Genomic DNA, 18,561 nt, shown 5'->3' on the forward strand with positions numbered 1-18,561 from the left:
CACAAATCAAAACCAGGGCTTCTCCAAGTTCTCAATGAGCACTTCCCCCCTGATGCTACACTACTTCTATAAGAAAGAATGAACTACAGCCTGTCTTTTATACACAAAACAATGAACTGAAGACTTTACTAACAAAAAAAATCCAATTTGAACAAAAGATTACTGTGGGTATTTTACTATAGTTTGAAAAATTTTGGAGGGATCTCATACTTTCCATATTTTCCAGTGGGATGATGGCCCCCCACCCCCTCCCCAATTCTAGCATTTTCATTGTGGTTCTGCTTGTGGAGAATATTTAGGTTTTTCTCCAAACGGGGAAACCCTGCCCATTTTGATGATCTGACACTGTTAAGTCCTCTACTGGAGAGTCCTCATCTGGCTCAAGCTTTAGCTCTGGCACTCATCTGGCACTGTGACTTTGCCAACAGACCGGAATGACCTTTGACAAAGGAGGAAATGCATGTACTGCTCAACTACATAAACATGAGGAAGTAAGAAATGTGGAAGTCTAAGGATAAATTCTCACATTTCGTTTTTATTACTTTACCCAATTCTATTTCACATTCTCTGAAATTGTAATAAATTGTTGAATGATAAAACATATGGCATCTGAGTATTCCAAGTGAGAGATATTACTTAGATAGTAAATATTTGCCAAAATGTGTAGCATGATATTACCAGGAGGCTCTCTGTTTAATGAGAAAGGAACACTTATCCTTTTATAAATACACGAGTTATAAATATATACTAACGTATGTATATATCTGTAAACACTGATAATATGTTTGTCACAGGCAGTGTATTTGCAAATAAAACATTATGTAAATAACGCTATGCCATATGCACCTCCTCTTTTAAACGTGTGAAAAGCAGGTTTCTTACAGCAACCGAAAAACTGAACTCTAGATGGTGATTCACACATCTTTAAATCTTTTAATTTTGATTACATTGTATATGTAATGTTATATGCAACTCTACTTCTTAGTTAACCATTTAAATTATTTCTAATATTTTATGAAAGTGAGGTTTGACTCTTCTTTCTTTAATATTTATTCATTGGTGTTTACACTTTCTGTAGAAACCCATCCTAGCACACAATCTTAGGCATCTTATTTGCATACCAGTGTATACATACATTTTTCTCTCATCCCTGAAGTGAATGGAATGTCTTTCTAAGACGCCTTCTAGCTAGAACATAACATAGTAGGTTACTGTACTAGGATTTGCACATTATAGGATACGCATTATCCTTTCAGAATACATTAGAACACCGTAAGAAATGATCTCCTCCATGGGGAACCTTAGTTTGGGGAAATTAAATCATTTGCTTAAAGTGTAAAAGATGCTGAATACCTAAGGCTCTGAAATATAATATATACTCTTTTACTACACCACTGGTTTTCAAATATTTTTTATCAAAGATGTGTTTTTAAAATGATACACTATGAGAAATTGCAATTTTAAAAGAGGTAAAGTACTTTTATTAGCATATATTTACTTTTATAAATTCAAAATGAAAGTATTTACTTATGAGGTTAATAAATAATGAGGCAATTCTGATATACATACACATTTGATGTCAAATGTTATGGACAACAATTTCAGACTCTTAATGAGCCCTACCCTAATTTGTTTCTATACTGTGTTGAATTTGCAGTGACAATAAATTTCTTATTTATAAAGATAAATCATTGTATATGGAAAAAGTTCTTTTAAACAAAACATCTCATAATCTTAAGATGCTCTTCAATGAAATTGATCCAGAAACATAAAATATGATTATAATCTTTGTTTGTATGTAAATTTAGAATACTGAACTAACATTCCTGATATAAATATTTCAAAATACTATATTTCCATGCGTATTTTATAATATCATAGAAATGTTACACATATGTTTTCAATGACTTTTGCTCAGGTGCAAGGACATAGCTGAAGCGGCGGAACAGAACCCATCTCACAGTTAAGTTGTGAGAAATAATCCCTAGGTATATATGACTGCACTGTTGAATTCTGTCATAGAATTTCAACCTGGAAACATGAGCTGGCACAACTTAACTAATGTGAGCCCTCAATAAATGTTAATTATTGTTACCAGTGTCCATATACACCTTCTTTTTTGAAAATGCTTGTATTGGCTTGCCACTGGGAATAAATAAAAGTATGTCAAATTAATGTATATTTTGAGCTTATTAAGTTAGATTTGATTTTCCCCTCACAGTTCAAATATTTTCATGGTATAATTTTCTTGTACTTTTAAAGAATCTTTTCCTGAATAAATACAGGTTAAAAGAGATTTATGCATTTATTTAGATTTTGTTTTGCTCTTGACTTGAACTTCTTCACTTGGTTAAGATGAACCTAATTTCTGGTGTTTGACTGTGATTTTCACATCTCTGTTCCTGCTGTCATTGGACCTTGTGTTTGCCCTTCCTCATTTCTTCAACTTTTGAGATATTTCAACCCTTTTAAATGACTCTTCATTTAGATCACTTCTCTTCTGCAGAAGCACACATTTCTCATTATTAAATGAGAAAAAGGCTGATGACAGTAATTTCTCAAACAGATAGAATGAAAATTAATTATAGTATATTTTTTTAAAGAAATGTTCAAAAGGATGGAAAGGTCAGGTTGTAACTATATGCCTCCAGTTTTCCGTGTTTCGAATGTGCACCCCTATGTTCAATGCACTACTGTTCATGGTGGCCAAGACATGGAGACAACCAAAGTCTCCTTTGGTAGAGGATTGGAAAAAGAAGATGTGATACATATATACCATGGAATACTACTCAGCCGTAAGAAAAGATGAAATACTGCCATTTGCGACAACATGGATGGATCTTGAGAATATTATACTACATGTGAAATAAATCAGTCAGAAAAAGCTAAGAACTACATCCTTTCACATATACATGGGATATAAAACTGAAACCCAGAGGCACAGACATGAAACAGCATGGTGGTCACCAGAGGGAAGGGGTGGGGGTGGTAGAGGGGAAATGGGGTCAATATATGGTGATGGAAGAGGATTTGACTTGGGTGGTGGCACACATGCAATGTTCAAGTCATGTGTCACAGTACTGTGCACTTGAACCCTATGTGATGTTATTAACCCATCTCCCCCCAATAAATTTAGTAAAACAAATGGATGAATGAATGAATGAATAAACCTAAATATTCTTACTAACCAATGTCATCCCAATAGTTCAGCTTTGATAATGATAGTCCAGATTGGTAATGTTTATCTTATCATTATCAATAATAATGTAGAATGCAGAGCACGCAACTGCAACAATATGATCAATACATTTCAAATATATTATAAAATCTAGAGAATCTGGGGTAGTTTGGCAAATTTTTATAAGACTAAATTATGCCATTAAAATGTTTTAATTTTATTTTGCCAAACTTTTGTTCTTCTTTACTCTCAGCCATTTTGCCCTCAGAAAAAAATAGTTTACTTACCTTGGATGATGATTCTAAGGAATTTAGGCTCCAAGGTTTTCCATGGCGCTGCTAGGAACTTGTGTTACACACATTAACACACACTTACCTCCTCTATTCTTCTTTCTTTACTTGTATAATAAATATAGTGCTTTCATAATGTGACATACGATACAAAATACAATAAAATATAATGTAATATTTTCTAAAATAATAGTATGCACAAACATTTACATAGGAGAAAACTAAAGTGGAGACAGAAAATAGTTTCAGAACAAGTATTAAAGTTGTTCAACTGGTCACAAATATTAAACAAAATCCTACCTGATGAATCAAAGTTCACTTCGTTGCCAGGACTTGGACCTACATCAATGGACACAATCGGTAAGAGTTTGCGGAAGTCCCACAGTTTTATAACTCCACAGGAATCACAGGACGCTATTATGTGATCCTTTAAAGTGTACAAAAAAAGAAATGTGTATATATATATTACATATACACAAAAATATGTAGTAACACACACACAACAGATTTGTGTTACAGTTTTATTAAGTCCACAGGAATACTCCTCTCTAAACTAAAAGGTATTTATTATACTTTTAAGCAGAAAGTTGTTACAAAATGATAATTTAAATATATGAAAATCTATAGTAAGTTTTGGAATAACTATTTTTCAGAAAATCATCCTTTTGATTAATTATATTACAAGCTGTAATCAAACTAAAATGCACACACCCTAGTAACTTATTTACATACACATACCATGAACAAAGGATGGGGGCAAAAGTAGGTTCACAGTTGTCCATATGGAAAATAACACAATAATAAATAAATAATTATTATTATTAATAACAAGAATAAATTCTGTGTTCCACATACTCACAACTGTAAACCTACTTGTGCCCTACTCTGTCATCTACACAAAAAAACTACACGCATGAACACTTGCACTAAGAGAGCATCTCACTTTATGTGCTGTAATTAGTAAATACTGATCCTTTAAAAATAAAAACACAGGTTGGAAAACAAATGAACATAAGGCAAGAAGAGCTTTGAATCATAGAAGATAGGATCGCTAGGGCCAGGTAACACTGAAGGCAAGGAAACAGTGTCTCCTGTGGTCTGTGAGACAAAATGACTGGAAGTCTTTGGGGCTTTGGGGTCATCCGTGATAGGATAAGGACAAAGGGGCCTGGATAAAGGAGATGGAAAATGAAAGGAAGAGTGAGTGGACTCAAGTGTTACGGAGACAGGAATGGCTACTTTCTCAATATGGGAGTATCAGCATGGGCACATCCGTTCCCAGCTCAAGGTCTGTCTACGCCCCTCAGGCTGGTTCCTCATGTGTGTGCTGAGCATCCACTTCATGTCTGGGACCGGGATACAGTGATGGGTCAGAGGGGCTTCTGTTCTCCAGCAACTCATGAGCTACATTCATTCTCATCATTCTGTCATTTAATTTCTATGTCCACTAACCAATTACATGTGAGTACTGGCCACATTAGGCTCATAAATAAAGTTTACGATAAGTCATTATACTGCTTCCATTCAATATATAGTATCTCTTTCAGCTCTAGCTTAAATTTTTAATGTCAAATAAAAATCATACTTGTATTCTTCCTAAATATTCTAAAGTGTTGAAGATAATAACTTGATTATTGTACAATTTTCCTTCTTATCATTTTCAACTAGTGCACACAAATTTTCTCATTTACTCCTTGATTTCTACACCCTCTTTCAAAAATGTGTATCTTGGATTGCACTCCAAGTGGACTTTGTTTTTCCCTAAACACACCAGTAATGCAACAAATGCCATTAGTAGTAAAACTCTATAACTGTAGCCACAGGCAAAAAATATAACACCCTTGTCCCCCATTTAATAAATGGGATGTTTAATCTTCTTTATGACTTAAAAGGAATGTGGAGAACTTGGAATGCTTTCAAATATGTAAACATGCATTGTAAGAATTGTGAGGAATCAGTGAATTTAAGTTTCAGAAAAGAAAAGTTCTCAGGAGTAACAGGGAATATTAATGTTAGAAATTAGAAGTCTTTCCAGATATAAGGGCTTTCAGACATCTTTCAAAAGTAAAAAAAAAAAAAAAAGAATCCTTTTTTTCTATTCTGAGAACAGAATAAATATAATCAGAATTTAATTTGGACGCACTTTACACCAAAGGCAGGTTGTGGACTTGATGTACTTTCCTTGTCTGAATAATAAAAACTAAATGTAATCTTAAAGCATGTTTTATACCACTGAATATTAAAATCTGAGGAAATATACTTAAAATAAAAATAGTTCAATCACTTTCAGAGTAAAAAATATGCATTTAAATACTTTCAATATTTCTGCATTTAACTTTTACTGCTGTTAAATGACCAATTTATAACTGTTTGATAATATTAAAATAACAGTCAATATTTATTAAGTGCTTTCAATGAACCAAGTACTGTGCTAAATGTTTTATTAATAAAAGAGTTGATATTATTTTAAATAATTTTGAATAGCATCATTTAGCCGGATTTTTTTCCATTTCCTAAGATAGTTCGAAGCTATGGCAAAGTATGCATTAGATAAAATTAATATAATAACCTAGGAAGTGATACAGAAATGTTTGTGTTCAGATTTGATAACCAAGAGACTTTCTGATAGTGAAAGCACAGCTTTGATCCACTTCCAGTTAGCTCCCAAGGCCCATGCAGTGCCCACGGCAGTGAGCAGACTTCCAAAACACTTGTTAAACCAAGAGATGAGGAAAGCCTCAATGGAGCTCACCTAGAAGTTTTACTTTAGTCTAAGTCCTTCCATAGCAGTCTTGAGGTAAATATTAGTTCTAACCCTGTTTCTGAACCATTTAGAATAGAAAGGAAGAGATAGAAGACACAGTGAATACAGAACAAAAAACTTGGAATATCCTCAGGACCCAATATCCCTCCTTCTGCTCCCTCATGCAAAATGGAAGGCCATCCGCTGATCAATTTCCTCCCACAGGGCCTGAGAAGGCGTTAGAATACTGCTAGTGTTGACAGCATGGTGGGAGCTTTGAGAGTCTGGAGATGGAGAGTGTGGGAAAGGGATTACTGGACCACCTGGGGAAAAGCAACTTATCTATCTAAAACTTGTTAAGTAAGAAAAACAATGGTTAGTGATTTTTAGATGCTAAACCTAAATGAAGAAAGATAGATTTTAAAGAAAACCTTTTTTAGAGATATTTCATTATGTACAATCATTCCATTTCACAGATGAGGAAACAGATTTAAGGAGGTCAAGTGACTTTCCTAAAGTTACCTAGACAGGTCGATTTGGAGTGAGCTTTAACACATAAGCCTGGCTGACTTCAGAGTCTGGGATTTTAACAAACATATTCTATTTTAGAAACATGTAGCACAATACATCACGAAAGTGTAACTATATTAAACATATGTCCCCATTAGGATACATTTAAGTAAGTCAATAACTCAGATCAATATTTGTCACAAAGATGGTTCTCACAATATTTTTAAGATGGAGCAGTAGAAAATATAAGAAAATAATTCTCAATGAATGGGTAAATAGACCTGTAACTGAACTACTATTTTAACTATTATAATGACATTTCCAAAAATTGTTAATACAAGGGTAACCACACATGCGGTCCAATGAAAGAAGGAGCAAACAGTTGTTTACACTGTCTGATGCGCACACAGAAGACATGTTGAAAATCAGAGTGATAGGAACTAAATCAGAAATGATTATCTTTAGGTGGTAGAATACATCATTTTTTAAAAATTGCCCTATTTAGCATTTTCAAAATTCAAATTTAATGGGATTATCCCATATTAATTGTTATAATCAGCAAAGATATTTTAATAAATAAATAATGAAATCAAAAACATCATACACACTACCTGTCAAGTGATCTAATTTTCATAACTTAAAATTCTACTATGTAAAATGGGCAAGGAAGAGGGTTCATCAAGCGAATGGCAGAAACATTAAGCCCTAAAATATCAGCTGCTTTCAATATGTGAAGGTAATGACCTGCAACTTGGTATTAAGGTATAACTATAATAAAATGTTTAGGCTCATTAGGAGAAAAATTAGTATTTCAAACATTTTTAGTATACTGATACATTAGTGTGTCTCTCAGGACGGGTCTGTGCAGCATTAAGCATGAGCTCATTACACCATTTCCGCGGTACTCTAATGGCACAAATAAGGCAAAGAAATTATGGAATTAGAACGGAAATAGAAGGTAAAATCTGGGAGTGCTCAAGGCTAAAGAAGAAGGGAACACCGAGCATTGGAAAGTTGTAGACCGAATTGCTGACGTCAGCACGTACTTCTTCCCGGTGCCACTGTCAATCTGTTAGGCATTGATAATTTATATCCTAGTCATGCCCCAAGTATGCGGAAGCTGGACATCTCAGAAATAATTACTTACCATCTATGGAACATGACACTACACTACATAGTCGCAGTGACTTGTTCAAAGTGATTTATATTTATTATCTCATTTAACCCTCATCTTTATGGCTACATTACACTGCATTACTATTCAGATGAGAAAAACAAGACTTGTAATGTTATAAAGCTTGCCCAAAGTCATTTTGTTAGTCAAACAGATCTAGGATCCAAACCCAGTCGAACTGAATTAACTATCCAAGCCCTTAAGCTCTTAACAAGGAAAATGTTTTGCATGCCGTGACTTAGATGCTCCGGACAGTGGAAGCCAATGAAGGAGCCCTTCAGTGCTTGAGGAGCAGGCTCTGTCATTAAGGCAGGACACCCTGAAAGAACTAATAGTACTTTAGCAAAATATCAACAAATATGTATCAGCAAAGGACAAATTGAACAAGCAGGTATTTAAATTCATAAGGCAGAAGAATAATTAGAAATAGATGAAGAAAATGAATGTATATAAAGGAACAAATATTTACTGAGCTGTACTATGTCCCTGGCTGGGGGCCAAATGCAAGAGATATAATGGATATAAATTAAAAAAAAACCTATAGATAATTGCTGAAGATAGAGCCATGATCAAGCAATTACTACAGAGTTAAATGCTGGAAGTAGGTACAGGGTTGTTTACATTAAAAGTGGAACAGCTCACTTAAGCCTGGAGATCAGGGGTTTCTTCTAGGAATGCAGCCCTAGGATATGTCCATTAAAGGTAAGCAGGTTTCTAGAAATAACCTTTAAATGGATTAAGATTACAAACAGATACCAGTGAAGAGAATGCAGGAAGGCAACATTGGTATTAAAAAATGGCACAATGCACCCTGGCCAGGTGGCTCAGTTGGTTGGAGCATAGTTCCATACACCAAATGGTTGTGGGTTCAATTCCCGGTCAAGGCACATACCTAGGTTGTGGGTTTGATCCCCAGGTGGGGTACATAAGGGTAGCAACCAATCAATGTTTCTCTCCCACATCAATGTTTCTCTCGGTCTCTCTCCCCCTTCCTCCCTCTCTAAAAGCAATAAAAAACACATACCCTCTGGTGAGAATTTTAAAAAATGGCAAGATGATAGAGCACAAAAGCAGAAATTAACATATCTCACTGTGGGGAATATGGTGAATTCATGATGAGGTTAACAATGTGTAAAAATTCTGAAGAGTTTCTGGAGCTCACACTGAGAAATGTGAATTTTATATATGATGTAAAACACTCTTATGTATCTCGAACATAAATATTGATACATTAAAAAGAATGTTTGAAGGCCAGTCATCTCAGTGAGTTAAGCAGGTACTGTTGAAAGCAGAATTGTGTCTGAGGCCCTGAAAAACAAGCGAATGTTGCTTTCCTGTGGTTTTCTAGTTCGTGCTGTAAGACTAACCAAGAGTTAGAAACCAGGCAAACTGGACCAATGGAAACTCTTTACATTGATGGAGACGACTACCTAGCAGTAGGCACTGATGTGAGGGCTGAAAATGTGGGAGTGAACAAAACAGAAGTCCCGGTGACCTGAAACTTGTACACCAGTGGGAGGAATCATACAATAAATAAAGTAAATCAGTAAAATAGGTGACATTGGGTACAGAGAATAAACGAAGTGTAAAGCAGGCATATCTGGCAGGAGGAATGCTGAAATGCAAATAGCCTGACAGGGCAGGGGCTCACTAGGCAGACAGCCTTTGAGTCAGAAGCAGCCAGGTTTGTGGGGACCACTGTGCGGCAGGGGAAGACGCCGGGTCAGGAAGCGGAACACCGAGATCAGAGGCCCCTGGAACTAAGCTGGCTTCAAATCCATCAGGTGAATGAAGAGATACAAATAAACTCACATGTAAATAAAGTGGAAGGTTTTCAGTCCAGGTTTTCACACTTAATTTCGGGGCACATTATTATTTGATTTTGACACAGTGACCTTGGAACTAGCAGAAGCTGAGGGTGAATAGAAGGGATGTTAGGGGAGAGGGAGGGTGGGGACGCGGCTCGTTAGTGGACGTGACCAGATGACAGTCTAAGTACAGACTGCAGTTTTATCATTCTTTTGTCACTTTCCCTGTCACATTTGTCACATTTCCCTTTAAACTGGGAAATACCAGATTTAACTGAAATATGCCAATAGACTTCCCACCAGTCTTTAAACAATTATAACGACACAAGTGCACAATTAAAGTAGTCACCCAACTGAATAATTCATACACACACGCACAGAGACACGCACAGAGCAGGTATTTTCCTAAAATGTTTATCACTTGAGATCTTTGCCTCTGCACATCAACTTATTTTTTCCTAAACGATCATTTTTAAATAAGGCATGCACATCTTATATATTTATATTTGAATGAAGCCTGACATGATGATATTTTTAAAAGATTTTTATTGATTGATTTATTTTTAGAGAGAGGGGAAGGAAGGGAGACAGACAGGGGGAGAAGCATCAATGTATGGTTGCCTCTTGTGTCCCCCAGTGGGGACCTGGCCTGAAACTCAGGTGTGTGCCCTGAGTGGGAATTGAACTGGCGACCTTTTGATTCACAGGTTGGCACTCAATCCACTGAGCCACACCAGCTGGGGCTGCACTAATGATCTCATTTCCTAAAACAACCCACAAAAATAGGCAATCCAACTTGAGAATTAAAGGACATTTAAATTCTTTAAAAACTAGTTTTTTTACTGATAAACTTCCCTTGATCCATTTCATCAAGCTGCTGTATCTCATCCATTCTAGAATAGGACATTTCCACCCCTCCACTAGTCTACTTTCTTTTGTTATGGTGAGCGGAGCTAAAAAATTTGTGTGTGATTTTAAAAGATGATGAAACTCCGTTTTTTAAGGGCTCCATAAAATTATTTGTCATTCATTAAATACTGACCAGACAAGCATTCCCTGTTAGAATGGCCTACTGCCCGGCGTGTGGGGAAGGGTAGAGAGGACAGAAAAAATGCAATTCAGAAATGAATAAGACATGATCCGAGACCTTACTGCACTATAGCATCACCTTGTTCAAACTAATTTGTAAACCTAAGTGAAATGAAATGTATTGTCCTGTGACTTCACATTTAGGAAATAATTTATACATGAGAATAAAACAGATGTAGGTGAATCTCCTTTTCAACACACTTGAAAATACACAGAGCATTTCCTTCCCCAACACCCTTCACCCCTGGCTGGACCAATATTCTGTTTGGTAACTTGGGACCCGGCACACTGCTGCTCTGCTCTTTCCATTTACCAAATCAAGGCACAGAACATTCTGTTTGGTGTTGCAGGAAACAGCTTGTGATACTGTTGGAGCAGCTTTTGCATTCATTTACATTAAAGAACTGGAGATCACAGGACTCCCTGAAGAGCAGAAGCTAGCCACAATTGCTACTGCACTGTAGATAGTATACCAGGGATGACAATTTTAATGATGCGGACAGTTACACTCATTAATCTGTTGTCCTTTAGCAGGGGGAAGAAATCAGTCCTTTGTATTTCCAGAGCGATGAAGGGGGCAGGGTGGGGAATGAAAATCCCAGAAGCACTAGTCTTCTGAGCGGGTGACTAGAGGTCAGTGAGGGGCTCGAAACCTGAATGCCCGCCTGAGCAGCTGACATAGGTATGTGTCCCGAAATAGCCAGTCCAATCTGTTTCTTTCCTGGTTGGGAAAAGTTACGATTTTTTTAAAATTTATCTAAATCAGTTCCACAAATATTTATGGAGTGCTTATTATGAACAAGATACAAATTCATATTTTTAGTAATTTCAGAGTCATCATTTCTATAGTGCTTAGCTAGAACTTGAAAAATATGTATATATTTTTACCTTTTAGGATGAAATAAAACAATCTAGCAAAGACAGCAACAACACCTTAATAATTGTTCTTAATTATAGTCCTATTTTTCTTTGTCTTTCTGCTCTCCAATCTTTGCAGAAGGTATTATATGTAGATCCACACAGGTTGTTAAATCTGTTTTATTTATTGTGATAGCAACCTAAGGTATTACTCTATTTGACAGAAGTCTTTTTTAAAGTGGCCAATTACTATTGATTAATACAGTGTTCACTGTAATAAAATTGCTGGGATAACCTGCAATAAATTTATTTTCTTTTAATATGTACATAAGTGCAGTTGCATAAAATCAGGGTAATTTGATATACATGACACTGGTAATTTATGCATAGGTTTGTGTCATCATAATGTTTACTTACATTACTGAGGTTCAAGTTTGGCTATATTTGGCTGTAGCTATATTGAAGTGATTAGATGAAATATTCTCAAATTTATATTTGAATCATAAAAATAGATTAAAGGATTAAGCTATATATATTTAACTAAAATTCATAGCTTTTTTAAGAATTGGTGCTTTACTAGGCTGTGCTTCTGTTGGCACAGAATTTTTAAAAAACTATTTTTTTCACTAGAGAAACAATTATATTTTCTTGAATATATTAATTGTTGCCACAGAAATCTCTTTGAAGAATGAAAAGTTACAATCCCCAAAGGGCACGCACAATCTGTTTTTGCCAATTTCAACTATGCCAAACATAACATAGTAGGGAAACCATCCATAATTTAATGATTTGGTTTCTTTCGTAATTTTGTATTTGGATATGTAAATTGAAAACCATCTATTTCTAAGAAAAAATTCTACCCCTCCGTCTAAGGAGAGAAATTTTGAACATCTTTGTTCAATTCCGATACCAGTCCCCATCTTTGGGGTCTGAATTTTCCCTAGCTCACAGGCACTCCAAGATGTAGCTGCAACCAGCATTTCAAGTCAGAAACAAAAGGTTCTTTTGCTTCCCTACCACCCGAGTCAAGTCAAGGGATATCTGAAATTCTTGGAATAAATAAGATGAAAACTTGAATACTTTAAGAAAAATGGAATAAGTTAGGTGTCTGAATGTAATCTAAATATAGCAGCTTAAGTTTCCTTAGCTAGAAAACTTGAGTTTTTTGATAATTGCTATTAAATTGGGGTGGGATGAGAGGCAGAACGTGGTGGTAATTGACATACTGGGCCCCAAGGCCATTGTTAAATCTGCCACAGGAAATTCCCCACCATCTGTGGGGAGACATAACTTTTAAAACATTTTCCCTGCGGGGCCACTCTGAGTATACAAATTAAACTTCTGAAGAAGAAGGGCAGATTCTTTGGCCCTGCCTGTAGTTTTGCATGTTAATGAGCAGTCACTTCTTGAGGTAAGGATTCACAGGGTCACATTCACCCAGGAATACGCAATTAAGTGGGGAAAATTACATTAAAGGGGATAATCAAGTTATCTTGTAATTACGCTTTTGAGTAAATTGGTGTGACAATTCTTTGTGCTCTAATTATGTGGCTCGGGGATAATGGATGGTGCGTTATACTTATTACCTACGTGTAAAACAATCTCTTACAAACTCATGCTGTTATCATACATGTAGTTTTCCAAACTTTTTACATCATGTGCAAGTCTGGGCTGACTACAATTCATTATGACTAGAGAAAAAGGTATAATTTTATATTGATTATTATGATATTTAGAACATGTTCTGTCCTTTGAAACTGTTCAAATGAGACAGTTGTTTTGGGAGACCACTTACTTAAATGGCCAAATAGTCTGAATAGTCACGTTGTTTTCTATAAAGGTAGTAAATATATTTTGAACTATTTTTGGCAGTTATATGCTCAGAATAAACATGGGAAGTCTGCAAAGTGTACTAAACTTTAAAATAATATTTTAAGATCAGTAGTATAAAGTAAATTTAATCCTGTCACAGCAAACATTATCTTAATTTTAATTATGTCTTCTTTTACATAGTCCTTGCATTCTGACCTCCTTCATACAGTGACTTCCTGATATTTCCTAATCGATCCATTACTTTCTGTACCCAGACCTATGCCAAGAGCTATGGGATTAAAAGTTAAGGTATTAGTCAGCCAAAAGAATCTATTATACTGCCCATAGTGGGGCATTTATTTATTTTTTTAACAAATAAACCTTTGTGAAGCCACAGATAATGCTCTGGAGTTACTCTAACATGACCTCAACCATCCCACGTTTTAACCACTAACAATCTAGGTTAATAGTTATCTCTACATGGAAAGTATTTCATCTGCTTAATCTAATCCTAGCTTGCTCCCTGTGTCCTGTTACCACATCATGCCACACTCCTACCACCTCAGGAACTTGGTCTTTCCCACTGCCTCTGCTTGAATTTTTCCTTAAGATCATTGCATGGTTTCTTTGAGTATCTTTCTCTCAAAGCTCCTCCCTGACCATTCTAAGACCCAACTTTTACCTCATTACTCTTTTTACCCTAATTTATCTGGCTATGTAATATTTATTATTATTGAGACTATTCATCTGTTTACTTGTTTATTGTCTCTGGTTCTTACCAGAATATAAAGTCCATATGGACAGGACTTGATATTGTTCATTGCTGTACTATCAAGATTTAGAACAGGTCCTGAGACATAGTAGGGGTTCAGTCAAGATTTGCTAAACTATCCCCGGCTGGTGTGGCTCAGTGAGTTGAGTGCCAGTCTGGGAACTGGAAGGTTGCTGGGTCGATTCCCCATCGGGGCACATGCCTGGGTTGCAGCCACTGTAGCCTGTTGGGGTGGGGGTGGTTGCCAGAGGCAACTGATTGATCAAATGAATGTTTTTCTCCCTCTCTTTCTCTTTCTCTTTCTCTCTAGAAATGAAGAAATAGAATCTTAAAAAATTTGCTAAGTTAGAGGCCATTACTGAATTTTTCATGTATGACCAAAAGATTGTCATTCAAAGGCTGTATATATACAAAAACAAATGATTAGTTTTATAGTCAAAGAGGAAGTGTCAAGAAACATGACATAATCATGTTGCTTCTAATTTTCCTGGAACCATCAAGAAAATTACAAATGATTGAATTTATCTTTATGTAACAGTAGAAATTACTGAAGGTTAAATTTTGAGGACAGGGTGATAAAATCTTAAATGTACTATTCTTTTTCATGTATAGTGTTACAAGGATGAAACAAAGTAGAAATAAAGAGAAAAGGCCTTTATCAATATTTATTACATCTAAAAATTTCTAATTATTTATTTTTTGTTTGTACAAATTTTTTCTTTTTTTCTCTTTAATTTTTCTCTCAGAAATTGTTTTATGTTAAGGAAAAGTTATTTCACAAAAGATTAGTTTAAGGACATTGTAGTACGAGATTAGTTTAAAAGACATAATTGATTTTTAGATATGTAGGAGCATTGAACTAATTCAAATATTATGTAAAGTAAAATTAGCATGCTACATGCCCCTTAATTTTTTTATTCTGATGTCATTTCCAATTTCCTCAAATAGAACCTGCTTTGGTGTTTTTTTTTTTTTTACCACATATCTAAAAGTTTTGACTCATGCATTATCTAGGTGCAACAATGAATAAGAGCTGACATCAAATATCAATACTGGTGCAGTGGAACGGTAGTTGACATCCAGCGGGATTGCTGAAGAAGTAAACAAAATTGAAATTTTTTCGGTGTATAAGCACTGCCTGACATCATTGTCCTTCAGAGGATCAATAGCTGCATGACCTCAGCGTCATTTGTATTGCTCTATACGAAGTGGCCAGAGAGTAATATTAAGTACTTCCTGCTTGAGACTGAACCACAAACAAAATTCAGAAGAGTCAGAAATTCGGATTCCTTTGCTAAAATAGAGTGAAGATAACTTTTCTAGGCAGGCAATTGTAGGAACTTGTTTATTTGTGATTTTAAGAAAAGATAACACACATTATTTCATGTTCATATGCTAGCGATGTAGAAAAAGCAATTGACCTATCCAGATAAAATTTAAAACTCTAGATTACCTAATTATTAAATGGTATAGTCTAATGTAAAAAGGACAAAGCACAACAACTATGGCTTATATCCATTTTTCATAGGATTCAGCCCAAGTTTAATAAAATTACATAATTTCTAATTTAATATGGTTTGACAATTTCACTTTGTTATCTTTGTGAAAGGGCAAAATATGTTCTGCAACTGTTTATAAAACTGATATTACATGAAATGACATGGGAATAAAGCACTCATTTGTGTGTGTGTTATTAATTTCTACTTATTAGAATACAAATGTCTGGTTTTTTAAAAAAAGCCTCCTAATGATAGTAATATTAATAACAACAATAATAGGAATGACAATTATAGAAATGGTAGGAATAGTATTATCTAGCTGCCAGGCACGAAGTTAAATACATGACAGGTATTATCTAATACTCACTGTCTATTTCTCATTGTTACAGAAGAACTGAATGATTTCCTCAAGATAATATATCTTGTAAATGGCAAAGTCAGGATCCATAGGGTGCTGGGAGGAGACAAGTATAACTGAAATTGGGTAATTTTCCAGTGCTCCAAAGTCAGAGCACACTATAATGCTATAAAACTTTCTAAGGAGCAACTAATGTATCCTGAGAATGAAATGATTTTAGCTTGCAGTTCAATATCCACAGAATATGGAAGGTCGATAAAGGTGTTATAAGATATAATGATACAAAAGTGTAATGAAATCCTTATGTTTTCATTTGTTCAGAACTTTGCATTCATTCATCACCTTTTCTGAACAGTCAATATATAAATTAAACGATAGTGTATGCTGGAGGTATTGAGTACACAGGATTTAAAATGCCCGTTTTGTCATTCTTTGTCACTGCATTCCAATGTGATGAGATTTTTCAGTTTAGTAAACTAAGCAAACAAGATGTCCCCAAACAATCATCAACTATAACTTCTGCATTGCAGTCAAGTGGGTAACATTGACTAAGATGACAAGGTGGAGAAAATAACCCGTGAGCATGAAAGAAAAGCCAGAGTTCTATATTTAGCATATTAAAATGAGAAACACTAACTTAGGCTAAGATGCAAAATAGCTAGTAGGGAATCTGAAGATCAGAGTGGGGTTTACTTTGACATCCTCATGTGTAGATGGAGTTTAAAGTGACAGGTTGAATGAGATGACATGAGAAGAAAGTCTGCTAGAGAACAGGATTTCAGACTGACTCTTGCTACTGGTTAATATGTAGCCGTCAAGTGGTAAAGAAGAATCCAGCACAGTAGTTCGAGAAACAGTGACCATGGGAATTTTACTTCTCGGGATTCAAGAAGGATGTTTTAGGTGATTATGAATGTCAAGTCTGATAGTGATGGAGGAAGGGTCACTGGCTACAACAGCATGAAAATCTAGAGCAATTTCAGTGGTGGTGTTGACTTGGAGTTCCGTATGATATTTTGAGAAGAAAGTGGTACTGGAAATTTCTAGAGGAATAAGATCATACAGAAATAACACTACTCAAAATTCAGAGTGTAGATTAAAAGTTTAAAAAATTAATATGTATCTGAACGCAAGCAAAACATAATAAAACAAGGGCAGGCAAATTTGAAAAGAGTCAATAGAAATGCTACAAATAATGAATGTAGTACTAGAAATATAAAACTTAATAGAAAGATTAAGTAGGAAACCAGATACAGCCAAATAAAACTTAGTAAATTAGGCACACACACTCTCTCAGGAGTGCCTCAGGCCTTTCCCCTGACCCTTCACCTTCAGGTGATTGAAAGATGGAATGTCAAATGTCCAAATACAGAAAACTTTGGAGCACACTTACAGACAGATGAAAACAGTCCTGTAGAAGGGTAAGAACAAGGAATAACTGAACACGCAATAAGGACTGTGAAAGAAAAATGGGATTTACAGTGCAACCTGAAATGTTCCAGTCCCTTAGGAGCTGGTAACACTTCTCCCATGAGGACTGGAAGGTCACACAGAAGATCCGGGGGATGCCTGCACATTTAGATACGTAGCAGAAAGAGGTGAGATTTCTTCTCTGATGGCTTCCGGTTTCTCCTTAAAGAATAAATTGAAGATGTAGGAGGAGAGTTCGTGGATGAAAGGGAAGTTAGAGTATTTAAGGAGAAGGCATTAAACCAATCTAAGTGAATAGAAAAGTGAATACACTAGAGAAATACAGTTTAAATCTTGAGTAATAGTGACTGGTCATTTCTACTTCAGAATCATAAATTTAAAGTTAATTAAATTAAATAACACTTTGGTAGTATACTTTCTTCTAGCCTTTTTTAATCTGCTCTGGCACAGGCCAAACAATATAGATTGGTTTTCCATTTTGGAATCAGAACATCCATATTTTATATGACTAGTTGCAATAAAGGTTTATGTATCTCTACATTTAAAAATTATTATAACAATATTTGAATTAATATAACAGGTCAACTAGATGAACTGAGAATAGGACTTGAGGTCATTCTAAAGCATCCTTTTTCATGAGCTGATCAGAACCCTGGAACTTCCAGAATTATCTCACAGTCTTCTAATGTTGTTAAACAATTAATGAGCTGAGACTAAATTCCTAGCTGAAATGTATGTGATGGAGGTAAGAAAAGATAAAGAGACTAAGAGAGTTGATTTCAGTTTGCTTCTGATTTCACCAGGCATGCACAGCATAGCCATTCTGGCTATGTGACTCTTGGCACAGTTGTGAATGTCCCCAGAGAGATAAGAACACCCACCCACCATGCCATCCCTCTAGGAGCAAACCAGCAACAGCTACTAGAAGGTCTGATGGAATCTCCACCCTGGTCAGACTAAGGCTCAACTTCCTGGGAAATCGAAAATGGGGAGGCTCTCTCTGATAGGTATACCCTGCTCATTTTCATGCCATGCATTT

General features: G+C 35.5%; 1 protein-coding gene across 4 annotated transcripts in view; it reads right to left on the bottom strand.

Annotated features, from left to right (window-relative positions):
* The window catches only part of SPAG16 (sperm associated antigen 16), a 738,021-nt gene that overhangs the window by 218,501 nt on the left and 500,959 nt on the right, over positions 1 to 18,561 (bottom strand). For all 4 annotated transcript variants that reach the window (XM_028509493.1, XM_028509494.1, XM_036022886.1 and 1 more), the window contains one exon: positions 3,769 to 3,895. In XM_028509493.1, the coding sequence (XP_028365294.1) occupies positions 3,769 to 3,895 (127 nt within the window). The remainder of the gene's footprint in view (positions 1 to 3,768; positions 3,896 to 18,561) is intronic.

Source organism: Phyllostomus discolor, chromosome 4 (assembly GCF_004126475.2).
Source record: "Phyllostomus discolor isolate MPI-MPIP mPhyDis1 chromosome 4, mPhyDis1.pri.v3, whole genome shotgun sequence".
Lineage (NCBI taxonomy): Eukaryota > Metazoa > Chordata > Mammalia > Chiroptera > Phyllostomidae > Phyllostomus > Phyllostomus discolor.